The 17896-nt window shown below is 29.5% G+C and overlaps 1 protein-coding gene across 1 annotated transcript in view; it reads left to right on the top strand.

Annotated features, from left to right (window-relative positions):
- LOC106692458 (uncharacterized) overlaps window positions 1-17896 on the top strand; it is a 236577-nt gene that overhangs the window by 206580 nt on the left and 12101 nt on the right. Inside the window, exon 4 of the mRNA XM_014438415.2 lies at window positions 15436-15546. Coding sequence (XP_014293901.1) covers window positions 15436-15546 — 111 coding nt within the window. The remainder of the gene's footprint in view (window positions 1-15435; window positions 15547-17896) is intronic.

The following is a 17896-nucleotide window of genomic DNA, read 5'->3' as shown; positions in this document are numbered from 1 at the left end:
TAAGATATATATATATATTTTTTTTTTTGCCATGTTTCTTCAATGAAACAAATACAAATATATACACAATACATATATCCTGGCAATACAATTTTATCAGGATATAGAATAGAATGAAAAGTTTTTATGTCTTTATATTGTTAAATTTGTAGTGACTTTTATTTTTTTATTGTGGGAAAGTACATAGCCCTGTTTATGTGTATTATTTGTTAATGGTTTATATAAACAGGTTTAAATTTACTAATCTTATAAAACAGTGGTATATGTAACTACGTATAGTGCAGGCTAATACTGTACGGGGGTGTCACATAAACAAATACATATATAACAATATAATATCCTAATTTTTATATACTGATGGTATTATTGTGTTTTAAACAATACGGCGTCTTAAATTTTTTTTTCATATTAATAGTAAGATCAATTCTCTATGTATGAGGATAAAGCATTAAGCAATCCTAAGGAAACTAAACCAAAATTATTTCTTTTGCAGCTACTAATAATTCATGAGAGATAAGTACTTTTTTATAATTTATTCCTTACTATTTCTGACCTTTATTACTAAATTAAACATTTTTATAAATCGTTGCTGTTATAACTAACATAAAGTTTACCACAGGTATAATGCATTTTTGATAATTTAATTTACCTATTCAATATATATTTTCATTCCAAATAAAATTGACTATGCTTGCTTCAATCTGATTCAGAGCCTTACGTTATGAAGAATCAATATGAAAAAAAAAATGAGGTCAAAAACCTGAATGCAGCATAGAAGAATAAAAAAATAAAATATATTTTACTATTACTATATTATTACTAAATTGTATGTTATTTATATTATTATTGATATAGCTCTATATTACTTATTAATTTTCACACAATTGTTCTGCTGTTTGGAATTCAAATCAATTAATAAAACTTTTTTAAAATAACGAGTGGTTGATGGTATTTTTCTACTATCATCGTTAATTAGTTAAACTGTACATGGCTTCCCTTGATTAATTTATTGAGTTAACGAAATCCATTAATATCTGTCATTACAGGTTATTGAACCATCTAATTTATATTTTCCGAGTGCTATAAGAAGGAACTATGCCTCCATTGTAAGCCGGGACAAAGGCCTTCGCTTACTTTATTAACTCCGGAAGCCTTCTCATGCCTTGGGTGAACTAAATAACTAAACCTTAGGAACTGGAGCAGGGTCTAGTACCTTTTTAACTCTGGTGGAAACCAACATATCACCTTTAATATTATATTATAAGAAATATATTGTATGAAATGCACCTTTAAGTCGAGCCCAGGTAGCTACCTCACTTTAGAATGCTAGTTAGGTTAATGAGTGGATTGTAATTTAATTAAAGGACTTGATAGTGAAAGAACATTAATTTATTAACAATTTACAGGGTTGTGAACATTGGATAAGTGAGAAATAAGAGAAATGTGATGGTTGTTGATTGAATAATATCAGACGGAGTGGAAGGAATAAGGGAGTGAGGTAAAGATTTATGAATAAGGATACAAGAACCTGCGTGGGATGTGTTCTATTCTATCAGGGTGATCTGTTCTATCTGTTGTAGTTGCGTATGTAGAAGTAAGAATGCTTTGTGAAATGGGTTTCAGTAAGTAGTGCTATGTCGATGAAATGTTCATGGAGGAATATGTCAAGTTCATCTCGGTGGTTATGTTGTCCATTTGCATTCCATAAAAGTATATTTAAGGTGCTTTTGTTCATCTAGTTAAATTGAACGGGATTTCATTAAGGAGTCTGGTTAGGAGTGAGATAAGAGGCTTGATTGTGTCTTGAAGATCACGAAGGAAGGAGGAAAGAATATATGCTATTTCAGGTGCATTTTGGCTGTTTTGGGAATAGTAGGTTTGATCATGGACATGAGTGTAGGTTGGTCTAGGTAGGGATTGAACTCTCCTTTGGGATTGTTGAATTGGATCCTCGGTTACTGGGGGTTCGGGGAAAAGATTGACCGAAGAGGAAGTTTGGGATAGGGGAGGAAGTTTAAGATTGACCTATGTAGGAATTTTCACATTTTTGGAAGGAAAGTCATTTGTAGGTGGTTTAGTGTGGGACTGATATAGTGAAGTCTGAGGGAGAGAAACAGAGGACTGAGGCTGAGGGTGGGATGTCTGAGGGAGAGTAATTTATTAATGAGTGGACTGTAATTTACTTAAAGGACTTGATAGTGAAAGAACATGAATTTATTAACAATTTACAGGGTTGTGGACATTGAACAAGTAAGAAATAGAAGAAATGATATATTAGAATAAGTGGTAATTACGGGTTATTAAGGAGTAGCCAAAAAGAACAAGCGCATTTGTTTCTCAATCTTAAAATTCATAATTTTGAAGTGGGGCCATGCGTCATTTAGTACGAAAATCCAGTTACTCGACTAGAAATGAAAAACAGAGTGCACTCACCCAGGTGGATTTTTATGTGGATGAAGGCGGCATCTCTCTTCTTATTTCCCGCTCTCCCTGCTACTCGTCCCCAGTTGGGGAGCCGCTTCGCTAAGTTAATCTTGCATAGTAATTGAATTAAGGAGAACCAACGGAACCAATACAGTCGATAAGAACTAAGGGGACTAATGGAACCTCGTATATTTCCTCCCATATTCTTTTGGCTCCCCTTTAGTAACCTAATAATGTATTAATCGTAAAAAGAAAAAGAATATTTTTTATCTGGGTTTTTTTTTGGCAATAGAGTTAATTAAAATCTTTAGTCACTTAAATAGGGAACAAACGATGTAGCATATATAGGTGTTAATTTACACTTATGCCTGCAGAATGTTAGGAAAAGTTATTTCTGTTTGCATATATCAACATTTGCATAATATCATTGGTATGTTTATATATTTTCTTATGTGAGCAAGACTAAATCTTTTTTTTTTTTTTCTAAATAATCAATATTGAAGTGATATATTTTTCCAGAAAGGCTCTTACAGGCTCGGAATAGACATATTTATTGAAATCACATGTCAACTACACTCCTCCATAGATTTCCAGCAACCGGAGCCCAGACCAACGGAGATTTTGTACTCTTCAGTCACAAATTTTGACGGAAGTCAGGAATACCAGTTCATGTATTGGGCAAATACCTTAACAACAAGCTCCTTGCCATCCGCAGTACAATAATTAGTAGAAATACATTCATGATGGGAAGTATGTTCCATAAATACCAAAAGCTCTTTGCAACGTTGAACACATCAGCATTTAGTGTCACTGAAAAAGAAAATTACTGGTAGATTTAATAAAAAGGTTCGATTGATCAGGATCAGGGCGTCGAGATAAATGTAAAGAGAGGGCCAACATACAAAATATATTCCTTGTAAAGGAGCTTAGGTTCGAAATACAGAACCATTCCTGTTAGGTCAATTCAATTTTTCGAAGAAGTTAGGAGTGGAAAAGAACCAGTTTCAGAGGCTACGTAATTATTTGTTTTAGACCTTGGCTGGGTAATGTCAATTCCATTAATTTAAAAATTAAAAAGTATTTTACTTGTCCCATCTAATTGTCTTTTATCAATATCTCATAGAGGGCTAATTAGTACTAACAACTCAACACAGTTGAGAAGGCTTTCACAATTGTTTCGAATTTTTCCTCCTCCACTCTTTCAGTTTTAACTCACTTTTAATCATATATCCATTAGAACATTTTCTTCATTTCTAAACTACATCTCATAATTTCTTTCTATAATTATTTACTTATATATATGTAATTCCTATATTTTACTAAATCTCTTTGCTTTGACGGAATCAAGCTTAAGGTACACCTCTAGATTTTATAGTTTGCTAATTTTGTCATCCTAACGCATTTTTTTAAAGGCTGTCCTTTTTCTCTATTTCTTTATCCCAATATAATACTGAAAAAGAGATCACCAAGATTATTCTTTCTTCGTTCTGATCTGGAATAATTTATTACATTATACTCATCATTATACATTATTCATGTGGAAGAAAATCTTCTATACCCATAAATGAAAAGATCGATGTTATTATCCCGAAGGTTTACGTTCAGGGAACCGGACCCTAACCGGAAATAATCCCCAAAAATAAATAATATGGGGGTAGAACGCTTGATGGACCGCACTTGGGTGTGTTTGTGGTGGAGTGAGCCAGGGGCTGGAGATATCGGAGAATCGTCATCAATAATTTTATTGTATTTTTTATTGTTGTTGACCTCAACTGGAAAAAAATAAATCTGTATTCATGGTATCAAATCTCTCCTGCCCTAATATTATTGTACAGGACCTTTTCTCTGTTTTTACTTCCAAAAATTGGAATTAATAAGTAATAAAATATTAAGAAATTAATCTCATGAGACTAATGATTTAATATATAGCAAAAGAACATAAAAAAATTACAAAAAAAGCACATAAAAATATAACAAAATAACATAATGTAAACTTTATTTGTAAATGAAAAAAAAAATTAAATTAGTACCGCTACAGCCCATACATATATAATATAAGGTTATAATTATACACTTTATATATAAAAATATTTAATAATAATGTAAATGTTATATAAATAAAAAGTCTATTTATCTAAAGCCCAAAAAAATTATATTTCTCAACTATTCTAAACATTACTTAGGGTGCTGAATTCGACTTTCAGGTTGCTAAATCGCTAGCCACCGGTATCATTACGAAAGAAGAAAATAAAACAACAGTATATAGTTTTATTTTAACTTGAAAACTCAGATTTTTTCGAAGGATTCCTTACAAAATATGTACATTACATTTTAATGCTATAAAGGCATATAAAAATCTGATACAATATACAAAATTTCTAATTTCATTTTTTTTTATTTTGTAGTGTAGCCCGTTAAGGTGGGAAACCTTTATTTCGGACAAAAAAAAAAAAAACAGAATCGGTGCGAGAGAAATTACTATTATTTTTTTCTGAAAAAATATTAATTGTCTTTTTTGAACCTTGAGTGACTTAACTTTCTTTACGGCGCACTCTAGCGACATTCCCATAGATTTTACTAGTTCTGAGCGGAAAACTGAATACTATGTTAAGAGCTGTTACAAGCCTACTCCTTTGAAATTTAACTAAATATATTCGGAAGATACATCGTAAAACTTATTCTGTTTTGGTAATTGTGTTATTTTATAATACATTTAACATATAAAAATTAAAATGATTATTGAAACTCTAAATAATCTTTAAAACGATATGGGCAATACTGATATTTATTTCAAACTAAATAAGTGTTTGAGGAATAAGAATCGAAAGAAAAAATTAAAAATAATTGGGTTTGGATTGGCTTATGAGGAATTTTAATAAATTCTAAACTTCAGGGTATTTTTCTTAATTTTATAAAATCAATAGATCTTACCTTGAGCCAAATTTAATTAACTTGATAAAGTTTTAATCATTTAATTTAATTAAAAATAAATATTTACCCTTCAAATTAATTTCTATTCTTCTTAATTAATTTTAATGCTCTTATAATTAAATTAATTTAAATATTATAAAATCATTCATGATAAAACTAAAAGATATGTCAGGCCAGAGCATACATTCATAGGTTATGTGACCCAAGATGTCAAGGGGTCGATATAATACCTCTTTAGTATTCAGGCTGGGTTTTGGAATAATTTTCCACAAGGATGTCTTCTGTTATTGGTTTATATAAAACTTATTCAACTCGTTTCTCATAACGTTTTCTTGGTATGATGATTGCACATTTTTTAAATTCAGTACTTATTTTGTTGTCATAAATGAAAATGTATTAAAAATGATTGGTTAACCTGTAAAAGTTGAAAAATATTGAACTAATATCGATTAAATACAGATATAAAACTTTAGACAAAATATAGTGATGTAATATATAAGTTATATTTTGACATTGTTCTGAGTTCATTTTCAGTATTAAATTCAAAGTGACTATTACATCTACTACTAGACAAACGGTATAAATTGCCAATCCATTACAAAAGACTGATCTACATGACTATTATAAGGCCTATCTGGACATAACGGAGTTGAGCTTTGGGGCACCACTAAACCATCAAATTCCTCCCGAATCCAATTCTTACAGTCCAAAATCCTTCGTAAAATCCTTAAAGCTCCTTACTTTGTTACGAATCAAGTACTCCATCCATCAGGACTTCTATGTATTATATGTTGCCGATTTGGCCTAAACCAGATACTAATCCTTCCATGATAAACTTCCCAACCACCCAAATCCACTTGTTTTTAGCCTGGATTATCCTTCATTACCTAATAACCCTCCTTGGTCTCTGAAAAGAAGATGGCCTCGAGATCTTTTCCCCTAGAAAAGTTATTGCAGTTCTATCAATGGGTAGATTCTCCACATGTTTGTATCATGTCACTATGTCACCTACTTGTTGTATATATTTTATACAGTTGTAAATAAAAGTAAATAAATTATTAAACAAAAAATTCAAAGTGATTTGCAATTGAATTAATTGTTATGGTGAAATATTCTCAATCCGTTTTCCCGCTCTGGTACAGGTTGCAAAGCCAACTTCACTACCAAAAGAAATTCCATTCACTTTAACCAGGGCCTACCAAATATGATAACGAAGCTCTCGAAAAAAAAAAAAATCTGGTGCTGTGCACCCAAAAGACAACTTTCACTTACCGCCCCCCCCCCCTACTTGCATTCCCAAGTATTTTGTAAATTAGTATGCTTGTGTTGAATTTATTGAGAAGTATATTTGCGATTTTTGAAAAAACGAATTCTGAAGACGCAAGGAGGCGAAAATTTTGAACAAAAAAATTGTATTTTTCTGTTATAAAAAATCTTATTTTGTAGTTTCTGCAGGTGGAAATAAAGAAAAAAAACTTTGCTGTTGTCAAGAATACAAAAGTTTAACAAATAAAGCCGTTATGCAATTGGGAGAGATCAATCGGCCCTCGACTTTTTACGATTCAAATTCCTGTTACTATTTTTCTTTCGGTTATGTCTCAGATTCTTTATTATTTTATAATTGTTTATATTTATTTTTTATTACTGTTTACAATACGAATTGTTTATTTATCTCAAACAAACAAATATAAGGAACTTTAGAAGAACATTTTTAAAAAAAAAAAAGATCATCTGAATTCTTATTGATACACCAAGTTTAATCAAAATTGTAATAACCGTTTTTATAAAATTGGAAAAATGTGATAAATAGATTTTATAAATTTTCACTTCTGGTTAGACCAAGTTGGACATATGGAATTGAGTTCTAGGGCTCTACCGAACTATCAAATTCCTCCCGCATCCAATCCTTACGATCCAAAATCCTACGTAAAATCTTTGATGCTCCTTATTACGTTACAAATAAACTCATCCACAAAAACCTTAACATCCCATTCGTTGTAGATATGCGTCTTTTAATTCCAAACTCCTTACCCATCCAAACCCATTAGTTCTTAATCTCACATCCTTAACAATCCCTGATAATCCTCCAAGGCGCCTGAAGAGAAGATGGCCACGGGACCTTCTAATTTAAATTAATGCTTGAAGTACCACCAGTGGGGGAGGGGCAGATTGTGTTAGTGTGTTAGGCTAATGAGAATTATTATAATCTAAGAACAAAATTTGGGGTGGTCTCATCGATAACGAAATATGGCTTATCTCATGACTATGTTGGAAGTTTCACTGTCGCGGTCACTTCTACGTCTGATCGGAGCTTCCCTGGTCCAGGTAGACTAGTAGGCGAAATGGTGAAGAACATGTACTTCGCTTCACGTGTCCGGAAGAACGCATTTCTATCTCGGAGCCTGGCCAGCATGTCCTTGGCTGTAGCGTGGTAGTAGGGGCAGTCCAGGATCTATCTTATATGCCACGATAGATAATTAAGACGGCATCGTAGTGGCGATGAGAGACCTGACCCCGACTTTATACAAATTCAAGAAAGAACCGAAAATATCGGATACTTAAATCCGACAAATACATAGATTTAACTAACGAAATAAAAAACTTTAAACATCTTATCGGTTGAATACGAATGACAAACAATCAAAATAGATTCACAGGTATCTTTTAGCTTGCTACTGGCGTGAAAAATAATCCAGCAATGAAAAAACGAGTCCCCGAAAATCAGAAAAAACTAATAGAGTTAGAAACACTAAACCTCGGATACAAGTTTCTTCTGCTTCGTTTAATACACTTTTATAAAATAAAAAGGTGTTATTTCCTTGATCAGTTTTCTAAACTGTAATGAAAGTCTCAAATTTGTAACTTTTTAGATTTTAAACAGATGTGAAAATTCGAAAAGGTTGGGTCGGGAAATGGCGAGAGGCTGATGTTACGACTTTTAAAACTTTTTTTTTCTAAAATATGAATTACTATATCAAATTATCAAACGATGTTGAAAAAGTTTGACAGCTTATGGAGATATTACTTTTGATTATGATATTACTTGGGAAACAATCGTAACTTTGGATCAGCGTTTAACACTCTGGAATAATAGAATAACTGTTCTGATGAAACTCTCATGTTTCGGTTATTTTCTTTTGCCCTTAATGACTAGACAAAGTAACAAAAATTAAATACTATTCACAATAAGTAATTCCTCCAAAACTTTTGTTTCAGTTTTCCAAACCGAGAATAAGGTTTATATATTTATATGTATGTCCTGCTTATACATAAAATGTAAAAATCTCTAACAAGGGCAATGTTAAAGAAAATAAACCCATGCATTCTTGGTTGAGACACTGGCGTGTTATTATTCGAACTGAAATGCTATTTTGTCAGGAATATGTAGTATTATTTCCCCTAACCATAATTGTAACATATAATTATTTAGACATATATAATATATATTATTTATATATAATAATTATTTAATAAGCTTACTACTACTTATAATATTACTTTGTTTTGATCTGAGGAATATGCATGACGAATTTCTCAACATTAAGCAGTTATGTTAATGGAATGAGATTTAAAATACCAACAAAAAGAATCAACTTCTAAAAAAATAAATATCAAAACCAAAAGTTGCTACTTTTAGTATTTTTATTTTCCTCGAAAACCATAGGACATGAAAAACTACTCTACAAATTAAAAAATAGAAGAATGTATGAGAATATAAGTTTTTTTTTTCACATGTTAAGGTAAATTCATAGATAAAATATATTAATTCCTTGTTCCAACTCCTTAGATGAAATATTCAGCGAATTTCTTAAGTTTTTTTTTTTAAATTGTTTAAAATATTTTTATTCAATTCAGATTAGTGATCTTAAGCGAATTTAGCTTGTTTAAATAATAAAATGTTTTTACATAACAAAGGCCAGTAGGTGAGTTAAGGAAAAAAGGAGGTAAAAACTTCCCTTTTCCTGGATTTAATTGTTTCTAGACTTTTGTTTCTCTCAGTAAACTAGTTCTGGGTTAATTTAATTCTGGGGTTAATTTTTTCCAGAGTCTAGTTTTGGTTGGCCTAAGAAAAAGCAAAAATCGTCTTCTTTGTGTAGGGAGCAGTACGCCTTCTCATTATCCTTTCTTTTTTTCAAATGAGTTCCTTCTATTAAATACAACCTTTGTCTCATATCTTATATAACTAAATTCTGAAAAGCATTTTATTTTAATATAACCACAAAATGAAATCTATTTAAGATATCAATTTTTTTTCTGTATTTATCAGAAATGACCAATTCCAGATTTTTTTTTAATTATAAAAAATAATAAATATTTTATTTATATATTTTTATACAACACAATAAAACTTTTTTTTAAATTAATTTATTTTAAATAAAAATATTTCTACAAAATTTTAAAATACACATATACCTAGATCTTCCTCTATAAATAATTTAAAACGAGTACCTAAATTATTCTTCTAGATTTAATCCAGCAAATACCTTGCTTGTCGATTAAAAATTACTTTAATTAAATAAAAAGCTGAGCGCAGACTCACTACTACTTAAAAAAAATTGTGTAAGACATTAGATAGTAGTTTAAATATATTTTTTTTATATTTAATAATTTAATAAATCAAATGGTATCCTTGTTTAGTCTCAAACTCTTTATTATATCAATAGTCCAACGTTTCGGACAATTCAGCCATCCTCAAGGACAATCTAAACATTTAACAGCTTATTGTACATTCATTTGTAACAATTATAACAACAACATTATTATTAATAATATAACATATCTTCCAATATAAATTCTCACCTCACATCAATATTTAAAAATGTTTTGCAGGCTATTCTGCCCAGTTCATTAATTATAAGTCAAAATCACCCTATGAAAAAGTCAATTAATAGAGAATCATATTAATCATTAATAAGCTTACCTTAGCTTATGTTTAGTTGCCTATTATTTTTAAAACTTCATTAATGTTTAAAACTTTTAATTTTCGAATAATCTACACTATCACTATCATATATAAAAACAAACTATTATTTAGATTAGTAAATTAGTTTTTTTAGATGCAGAATGTATCCAAATTCCGAGAAGTACAATGTCGATTACATAAATTAAATGCATATATTATTTTTTCTATAAATCGAAAAAGAATTAAAAAAAAGATCAGATATGCAGTTAATGAAAAAAAAAATATCAAGTCTTCCATTTTAAATTTATCTAGTCACCATTAATCCCTTAAGCTACCTATAAGCCGGGCAGAAACTTACAGAACTGATTTAGCTGAAGTTTGTGAAATTAAATTAATCTTCCTAACATAGCCCATTGTGTAGCCATCTAACTTTGATAGCATTGCAAATAAATAACTAACATAAAGACTTGCAGATTAATGTTACCTTGCAAATTAAGGTTAATGTATTCATGAATCTATTGGATGATGGAACTTTGGATAACTATCATTAGCAAAACACAGCCCATTAGTGGCAGTATTTTATGTTAAAAAAAACTATCATTCTCCTTTCATTATAATTATTGATTTTAATATCAAAGATTTTAATATGTTGCTAAAAATATTTCAGCGTTTTCAAACGAACTAGGTGTCCAGAGAGGTTATGTACTGTTTAAAAGTTCAATATATTAAAAATCAAAGACCTCTAAAGAAAATAATTTATTTATTAACAATGTGGATCGATGATTATGGAAATTAATTTACGAAAAATATTATTATTATAAATGATTCGCAAAAAGGAACGATTAGACTTAACGATGTCCAAAAAAAATTTTTTCCTTTTATTTTTTTTACTGACTTTTAAGGTATTAAGGTACTGGAAGTTAACAACGGAAGTTTTACGGGAAAATGGATTCGATCACTAGTCGTCATGGGTTGACAAAGAGTTGACCACTTGTCGGACTAGTTCCATTTTTATTTATTGTTTATAACCTTTTATTTTTCTCATTCATTTTTACGTTTCATTGTATACCCTTGTAATTTTCCATTTACTTTTTTACTTATGTTAAGTGTTTGTATCTTTTTTAGCCCTGACGAAGCCCTGCAACGCGGGACGAAACGTTTGGCTAAAACTATAAAACTTCACTAAACGAGCTATGTCGTAGCATCTGCATTCCTGCACCCGCGCGTCTCTTAGCCAAATAATAGTATAATTTTTATTTCTTTTTTGTATGACATTCAAACAATATTAGTTTTGGTAAATGATTTGGCTTTTAATAAATTTAACTTTTATATAGTACATCTCCTTCCTGGAAACCTTCTAATCAGATTTAGTTTTAAGGCTTATAAATTTAGCTTTTTCAGGTAATTTCAAATATTTTTTACATCTATCAAACGATATAAACGTGAAAGCTCGAAAACTGAAAATAATTTCTATTTTCTTCATGATTCTTCTTATTGGGTATTTCTTGACGAAAATAAGGTAATCTTAGTAATATTATAATCTTGGTACAAGAGCCGGGGAAAAAAAGAAGGCAGTTATTTCAACCCCAATTTTTGATTACTTTAATAAAAACTATGTATAATTACTAGTGATAACTGATGAGTCTGCCAAGTATAGAAAGGGGGAATAAAAAATTACGGCTGTTTCAAAACCTTAAAAATCATTAATTATTCAATCGTAGCTCTATATCTTAAAAACTACCAACAACACTAAAAAATCTAAAAGAACATTATTTAAAGAAGAGTAAATTTTCTGAAATATTAGCCCTAATAAAGCTATTTACGTCCAATATTTCTCGATATATAGCTTTTTAAAAAGCAACATTTCTTAAAAGTCTACTGAAAAATTAGTAGTTAATTTATTTTGAGAAATCTATATCTCAGAAACTATGTGACGTATAGATGTGTGTTAGCAATCAAATTAAAGTTAGTTTAACGTACTATAAAGTAGTTTATGACCTTTACCTTTGTAGGAATATTATTTTTCATGATATTTCATAAAATAAATTTATTTATAGTTGTTTCGGACAATAAGTGTGAGTTTTGAAAAACTTTATTTCAGAAACCATTGGACGTACAGATGTTTGCCAGCGCTCAAATTAAAGCTAGTTAAATTAACTATAAAATAGTTTATAACGTTTATATTTGTAGGAGTAGCAGTTTTTATGTTATTTGACAAAATTACAAACTGTTAATTTCTAGTTGTTCATATAAAATGTCTGATTTTTGAAAATATATATATCTAGATCCATTAGACGCACATATGTCTGCCAGCACTCAAAATAAAGGAAATTTAACTTACTATTGTATTTATAATCCTTAAATTTTTTCTTTCTTGAGACTGGCAATTTTTTACTAAATAATTCAAAAACACTATCCAAATTATAGTCTCAAAACATTTATTTCATTCACATGTCCAACGTTTCGGCCAATTCGGCCATCTTCAGGGACAATCTTAATTTACTATGAGACATATCATTTAACCATTTAAAAAAAAACTCCATACAGGCTATTCTGCCCAGGTCAAAACATTTACATCTAATATGTCAAAAATACATTAAAAATCACAGTCAAATTATTTCACTTTTACCACTATTTATACACTTATTGTCTATTGTAGTTTATGACAATTATCTTCGTAAGGGTTATTCGCATAGGAATATAAATTAGATAAATGAAAATTTGTCCGAATAACTATAAATCAATTTATTTTAGCAAATATCATGAAAACTACTACTCCAACGACAATAAACGTCATTAATCACTTCATAGCCCATTAAACTAGCTTTAATTTGATTGCTAACAGACGTCTGCACGTCAAATAGTTTTTGAGATATAGATTTTTCGATATAAATTCACTAACTACTGATCATTCAGTACGTTCTGTACAAAATTTTTATGAAACATTGCTTTTTAAAAAGCTATATCTCGAGAACTATTTAACGTAAATAGCTCTATTAGGGCTTACAGTTTAGCAAATTTACTCTACTTTAAATGATTTTCTCTTAGATTTTCTATTAGTAGTTTTAAAGATATAGAGCTCCGAATGAAAAATTAATTATTTTGAACGTTTTGAAAAAGTCGCCATTTTTTATTCCCCCACGTATACTTGGCAGGCTCATTAATTTAGACTAGTAATTATACATAGTTTTCATTAAAGTAATCAAAAATTATGGTGAAATAGCTGACTTTTTTCTCTTCTTGGGCTCTTGTACTATCAAGGACGATTCTTAAGTTACTCGTTCCATAAGTCTGATATACGGTTTCGTAATTATTATTGCCAGTTTACTTACTTTTTTTTATGCCATTATTTTCTACAAAAGGAAATTATATCTTTCTTGTCTATTGTTTCGCCAAATATAGTAACATTTATAACGATATTCTTTAATGTTTGAATCCTCTTACCCCTTTCAGTCAAGAATTAAAGCAAAATAGTGTTCAATTCATTTATTTGTATTTTTCTCTAAGACATATGTTTATGTACCCCTCTTCAGTTTCTGTAATTTTTTAAAGTATTTCCACAATTATTTAATAGAAATAAATAAGTTAGTATTTTACCATTATTTTGTTTCCTTAACTAATCTGCTCCTACCAATATTATTGGGATGTGACAATTTTCATATACAAGATTTAAATTATTAACTGTAATTTCAGTGTTTGTATATATACAATTATAGAAGCAGGAGAGAGAGACAGTATACTCAAGACTTAAAAAAAAGAATGAATTAATATAGTTCTCAATTCTTTTATTTTTGTGACCACGTTTTGACCTAACGGGCAGTATAGCAGGATTAAAAAAAATTAAAATGATGAAGCAAATAATTGATATTGAAAATAAAAAATTGTTTAACCCATGAAGGACCTGGGGTTTAGCTAGTTCTTGGTAAGGGACTACTGTATTTATTGCTACAAGTACTTATTAAAAAATATATGTAATTTGTATTACTACCTTGTTTACATTATTCAAGGAAACTTATTTTCATGTAAGTTAACTAAGTCAGAAACTGTGAAATAACCTATTGGGGGGGGGGGGAGCAAGAGCTGAGAAGGGGATTTATAAGGATTGGTGATGATGGTGTCTGCACCACCCCGAAATCTAAAGCAATTTTAAATGAAATGTCTCGCCAGTGAGCATCTTCCTTACCTCTTCATTTTCTTCACCTTAATTTACTTTATCGCAACTCTTACATAACCATTCATTAGATCACCTGCGTCTATAACAACAAAAATTTATACGTTTTTCATTATCAATTTAAACTAATAATAAGATGAAACCTATTATATTATCTCTGATTTTTATTTTAAAATTATTGAAAAATATTCATAAAATTACTAGAGACTTTTTTTATTATTCTCTAAGAAATTGTTTATTCGCTTAAAACTTTCAAAATTCAGCTGTTAATAAGTCTTAATTATTATAAGCTCAAACATATAAAACTATGTTTACAATTTTTGCCAAAGAAAAATGAAATAAACTAGGGCTCTCTCTATAAATCTCGCTATAAATTTCATTTCGAAATTTGACAATAGGATTCTTCAACGTAAAAAGCTTCTTTATGGGCCGATTTGACTGATTCTAGCAATGAATTCTTTAAAAAGGCTCTTATACAACAAACAATAAAACTGATAAAAACTAATTTTTTTTTTTTTTTTTTATGAATATACCTGAAGGTTGAAGATTAGTCTGTTAGAACCTTTTTTAGTGGAAAATCTTCAATTAATTGTACCTAGATGAATTTTAATTTTTATAAATTTTTGATTAAAATAATACAAATTATAACGGAGACTACACAACTTAAATAGGTCCTCCAAGCCGGATGATACGATTAAATAAAGTTTCTTTATTATTGTCAGTAACATAATCTAATTCAAGGATATACCACTAAAAGTGGAATTTAAGGACTGGAAAAAAAAATTTAAGGTTAAAATGAGATATAGAAGGGACATATAATAATTTTTTTCACTTTTTCAGCAAAAGCGCTTCTTATGATTTTAGTAGTGGACCATTAAATACATTTTTTTACTGCCTCCGATCCGAAACCATTTAATAGTTTTTAGGAATTGTTATACTTTATTATTGTATAACAAATTTTACAGTAGTTACGGCCTATAGTAAATATTATACATGTATGTTACAGAGCCGCTTCAGTAAGGAATCGGCGACTGCACTGGATGGTGAAGAACCTAGCAATGAGAAGCAGCCAAAAATTTACCCGTTCGCTTTGGTCCTCAGGTTTCGTGTATTACAGGTCAGTTTGTTATTTCTGCTTTGTACGTTTTAGCATGAGGGTATTTTAAATTAATGAGTCTAATAATAAACAATAATAAAATTACTGCATGGACCTTTTCTTATGACTATAGTCCTAACAAACTGCTAAATACTTTTTACTTTAGAAAAGTAAATAGCTTAATGACCAGTGCTATAGAATCAGTTTTTTTTTCTAATGTTTCTTATTTTATTTTGTGATAGCTGCATTACTTTGAAATTCTCCTTTTTCTGCAGGTTTTTGTTTAAAGGCCCATATATCACCATTACTATAATTTCTATTGCCCAAATAAAATAATTTGTATCGTCTCAAAACCCTCTTTATTATTTCTTTGAAAGTCCAAGTTATCGGCTAATTCGGCCATCCACTAAGACAATCTTAAATATAAATTCACATTTCACATCCAGTAATTTAAAAATTGTTTGCAGACTAGTCTGTCCATGTCATTGATTTCAGTTTAATTTATTAATAATAATAATAATAATACTTTTATTTATTGATAGATATTACAATCTGCCACACAGTTGTGGGCAATAGGTAATAGTGATGAATGATCTCATACATACTAAAATAAATAAATGAATAAAAAATAAATAAATAAAGTAAAAAGAAAAACTCTCTTAAAATATATACAAACAGAAGAATAAACAAAATGAACATAATCAAACTTTCTGTCTTGCTGCTAAATAAAATAAATAAAATAACATAATGATAAAATAATATAGTCTCTAGTCACATTTACACTCTAATATACAATATTTACACAAATAATTTATTAATCTAAATTTTTTAATTATACATAAATTTAACACTATGTCATGCCGTTTTTCAATTTCAGGTGTTTTTAAATATTGCTCGATTTAACTATCTTAAAGTTTTCTCTTTTCGTTTTAAGAAAATATTTAAGTGATACAGGACCGTCGCTCCCTGGAGGTCTTAGTGGGAGGGTCTTAGTGGGGTGGGTCCGGCGGAGGATGGCCTTTTGTTTGTGTTAAGATCTCCTCTTGTGAGGTTCTACCTGAATACTTCCTAATATCTAAATCTTGTTGGGCTACCAGTGGTTAGTTTCTTCACAAATCTCTCATGTCATTATAGCTTATCACATTTACTTATCGTGTTTTTAGCTAGAATAAGATTGTAAATTTAAACAAAATAAGAAAACAAAATTTAAATAGTTCAATTAAATAAAACAGCATTATTAAAAAAATAATGAGTTATTACATTAAAACATAGTGAGCTAAGATCACTTTAATTAATTTAAAAATACTGAAAATACTTTGCACCCTGTTGTTAATATACAAAAAACATATATATTTCAGGATAAACACTATACACACAAACTATTTTTAATGATTTCGTTATATAGGCACCTGGTTTCTAATATAGAACTTTACATAATGTTCTTGTCAATCATTAAGAAAAATTTAGTTGGAGAGAAGCTACAAAAAGAAAGAGCGTACACTTCAGCATTTTATCCCCCACTCGTTGCAAAGGTTCTGTCAAGTATGTAGGCAGATATATATCGGCCTGGAATAAGTATTTGCTGTTCTGCCCCGTGGAACACTAATATTGGGTAAATATGTTTGCTGCAGCTAATTGGTCATACTAAATGCGTTGCTTTTAAGCTAAATAAAGTATTTAAGTTAAATGCTAATTTGGCAGTTTTCTAGCATATTTACTATATATATAATAGGTGCCTTTTATGGTGTCCTGTAATTAAAGATTTAGCACCTGTGAAGACTGAATTAGATGTTAAAAAAAAAATGAAAGAGCCGGGAAAGTGGCTTGAGCCAAGTTACTATTTTTGAAGACTTCTTCAATAATCAACATTATATATTGACTTATTAATACAACTCCATGCCCTTAAAATATTATCACGTTAATTTCCGAAACGTTTATTAAAGGAGGATTTTTCGTAAAATCTACGATATATTTGGCATTGTTTAAAAAAAAAAGTATTAACTTCATTTAATAGGTTGTTTTGTATTTAAGGGAATTAATATCCTTTAAAAAACGAGTTACTTGGTACGATATGTATTGTCATTAAATTTAATTACGTCAGTTCGCTATTTATCTGAATTATTATATTTTCTTCAAAGAGCTTAAAACATGCCTTGCTCGTAGGAAAATCTTGGTAAATTAAATACAGTTTCCCGAATGTACAATGTAGCCTCCATGCATATGAAACAGACATGTATAGTGCAAGTTTAACATGGATAAAACAAGGGGGTTTAGCTAGTTATAAAATAAACTTCAAATTATTGAAAAAAGTGATTTTTTTTTTTTCATGTGAACAAAAATAAACATCTTAAGTTGAATGCATTTAAAAACG

Source organism: Halyomorpha halys, unplaced genomic scaffold (assembly GCF_000696795.3).
Source record: "Halyomorpha halys isolate HHAL.00 unplaced genomic scaffold, Hhal_1.1 Scaffold58.1, whole genome shotgun sequence".
In the NCBI taxonomy this organism is placed as follows: Eukaryota; Metazoa; Arthropoda; class Insecta; order Hemiptera; family Pentatomidae; genus Halyomorpha; species Halyomorpha halys.
This window is presented reverse-complemented; position numbering and strand designations above follow the sequence as displayed.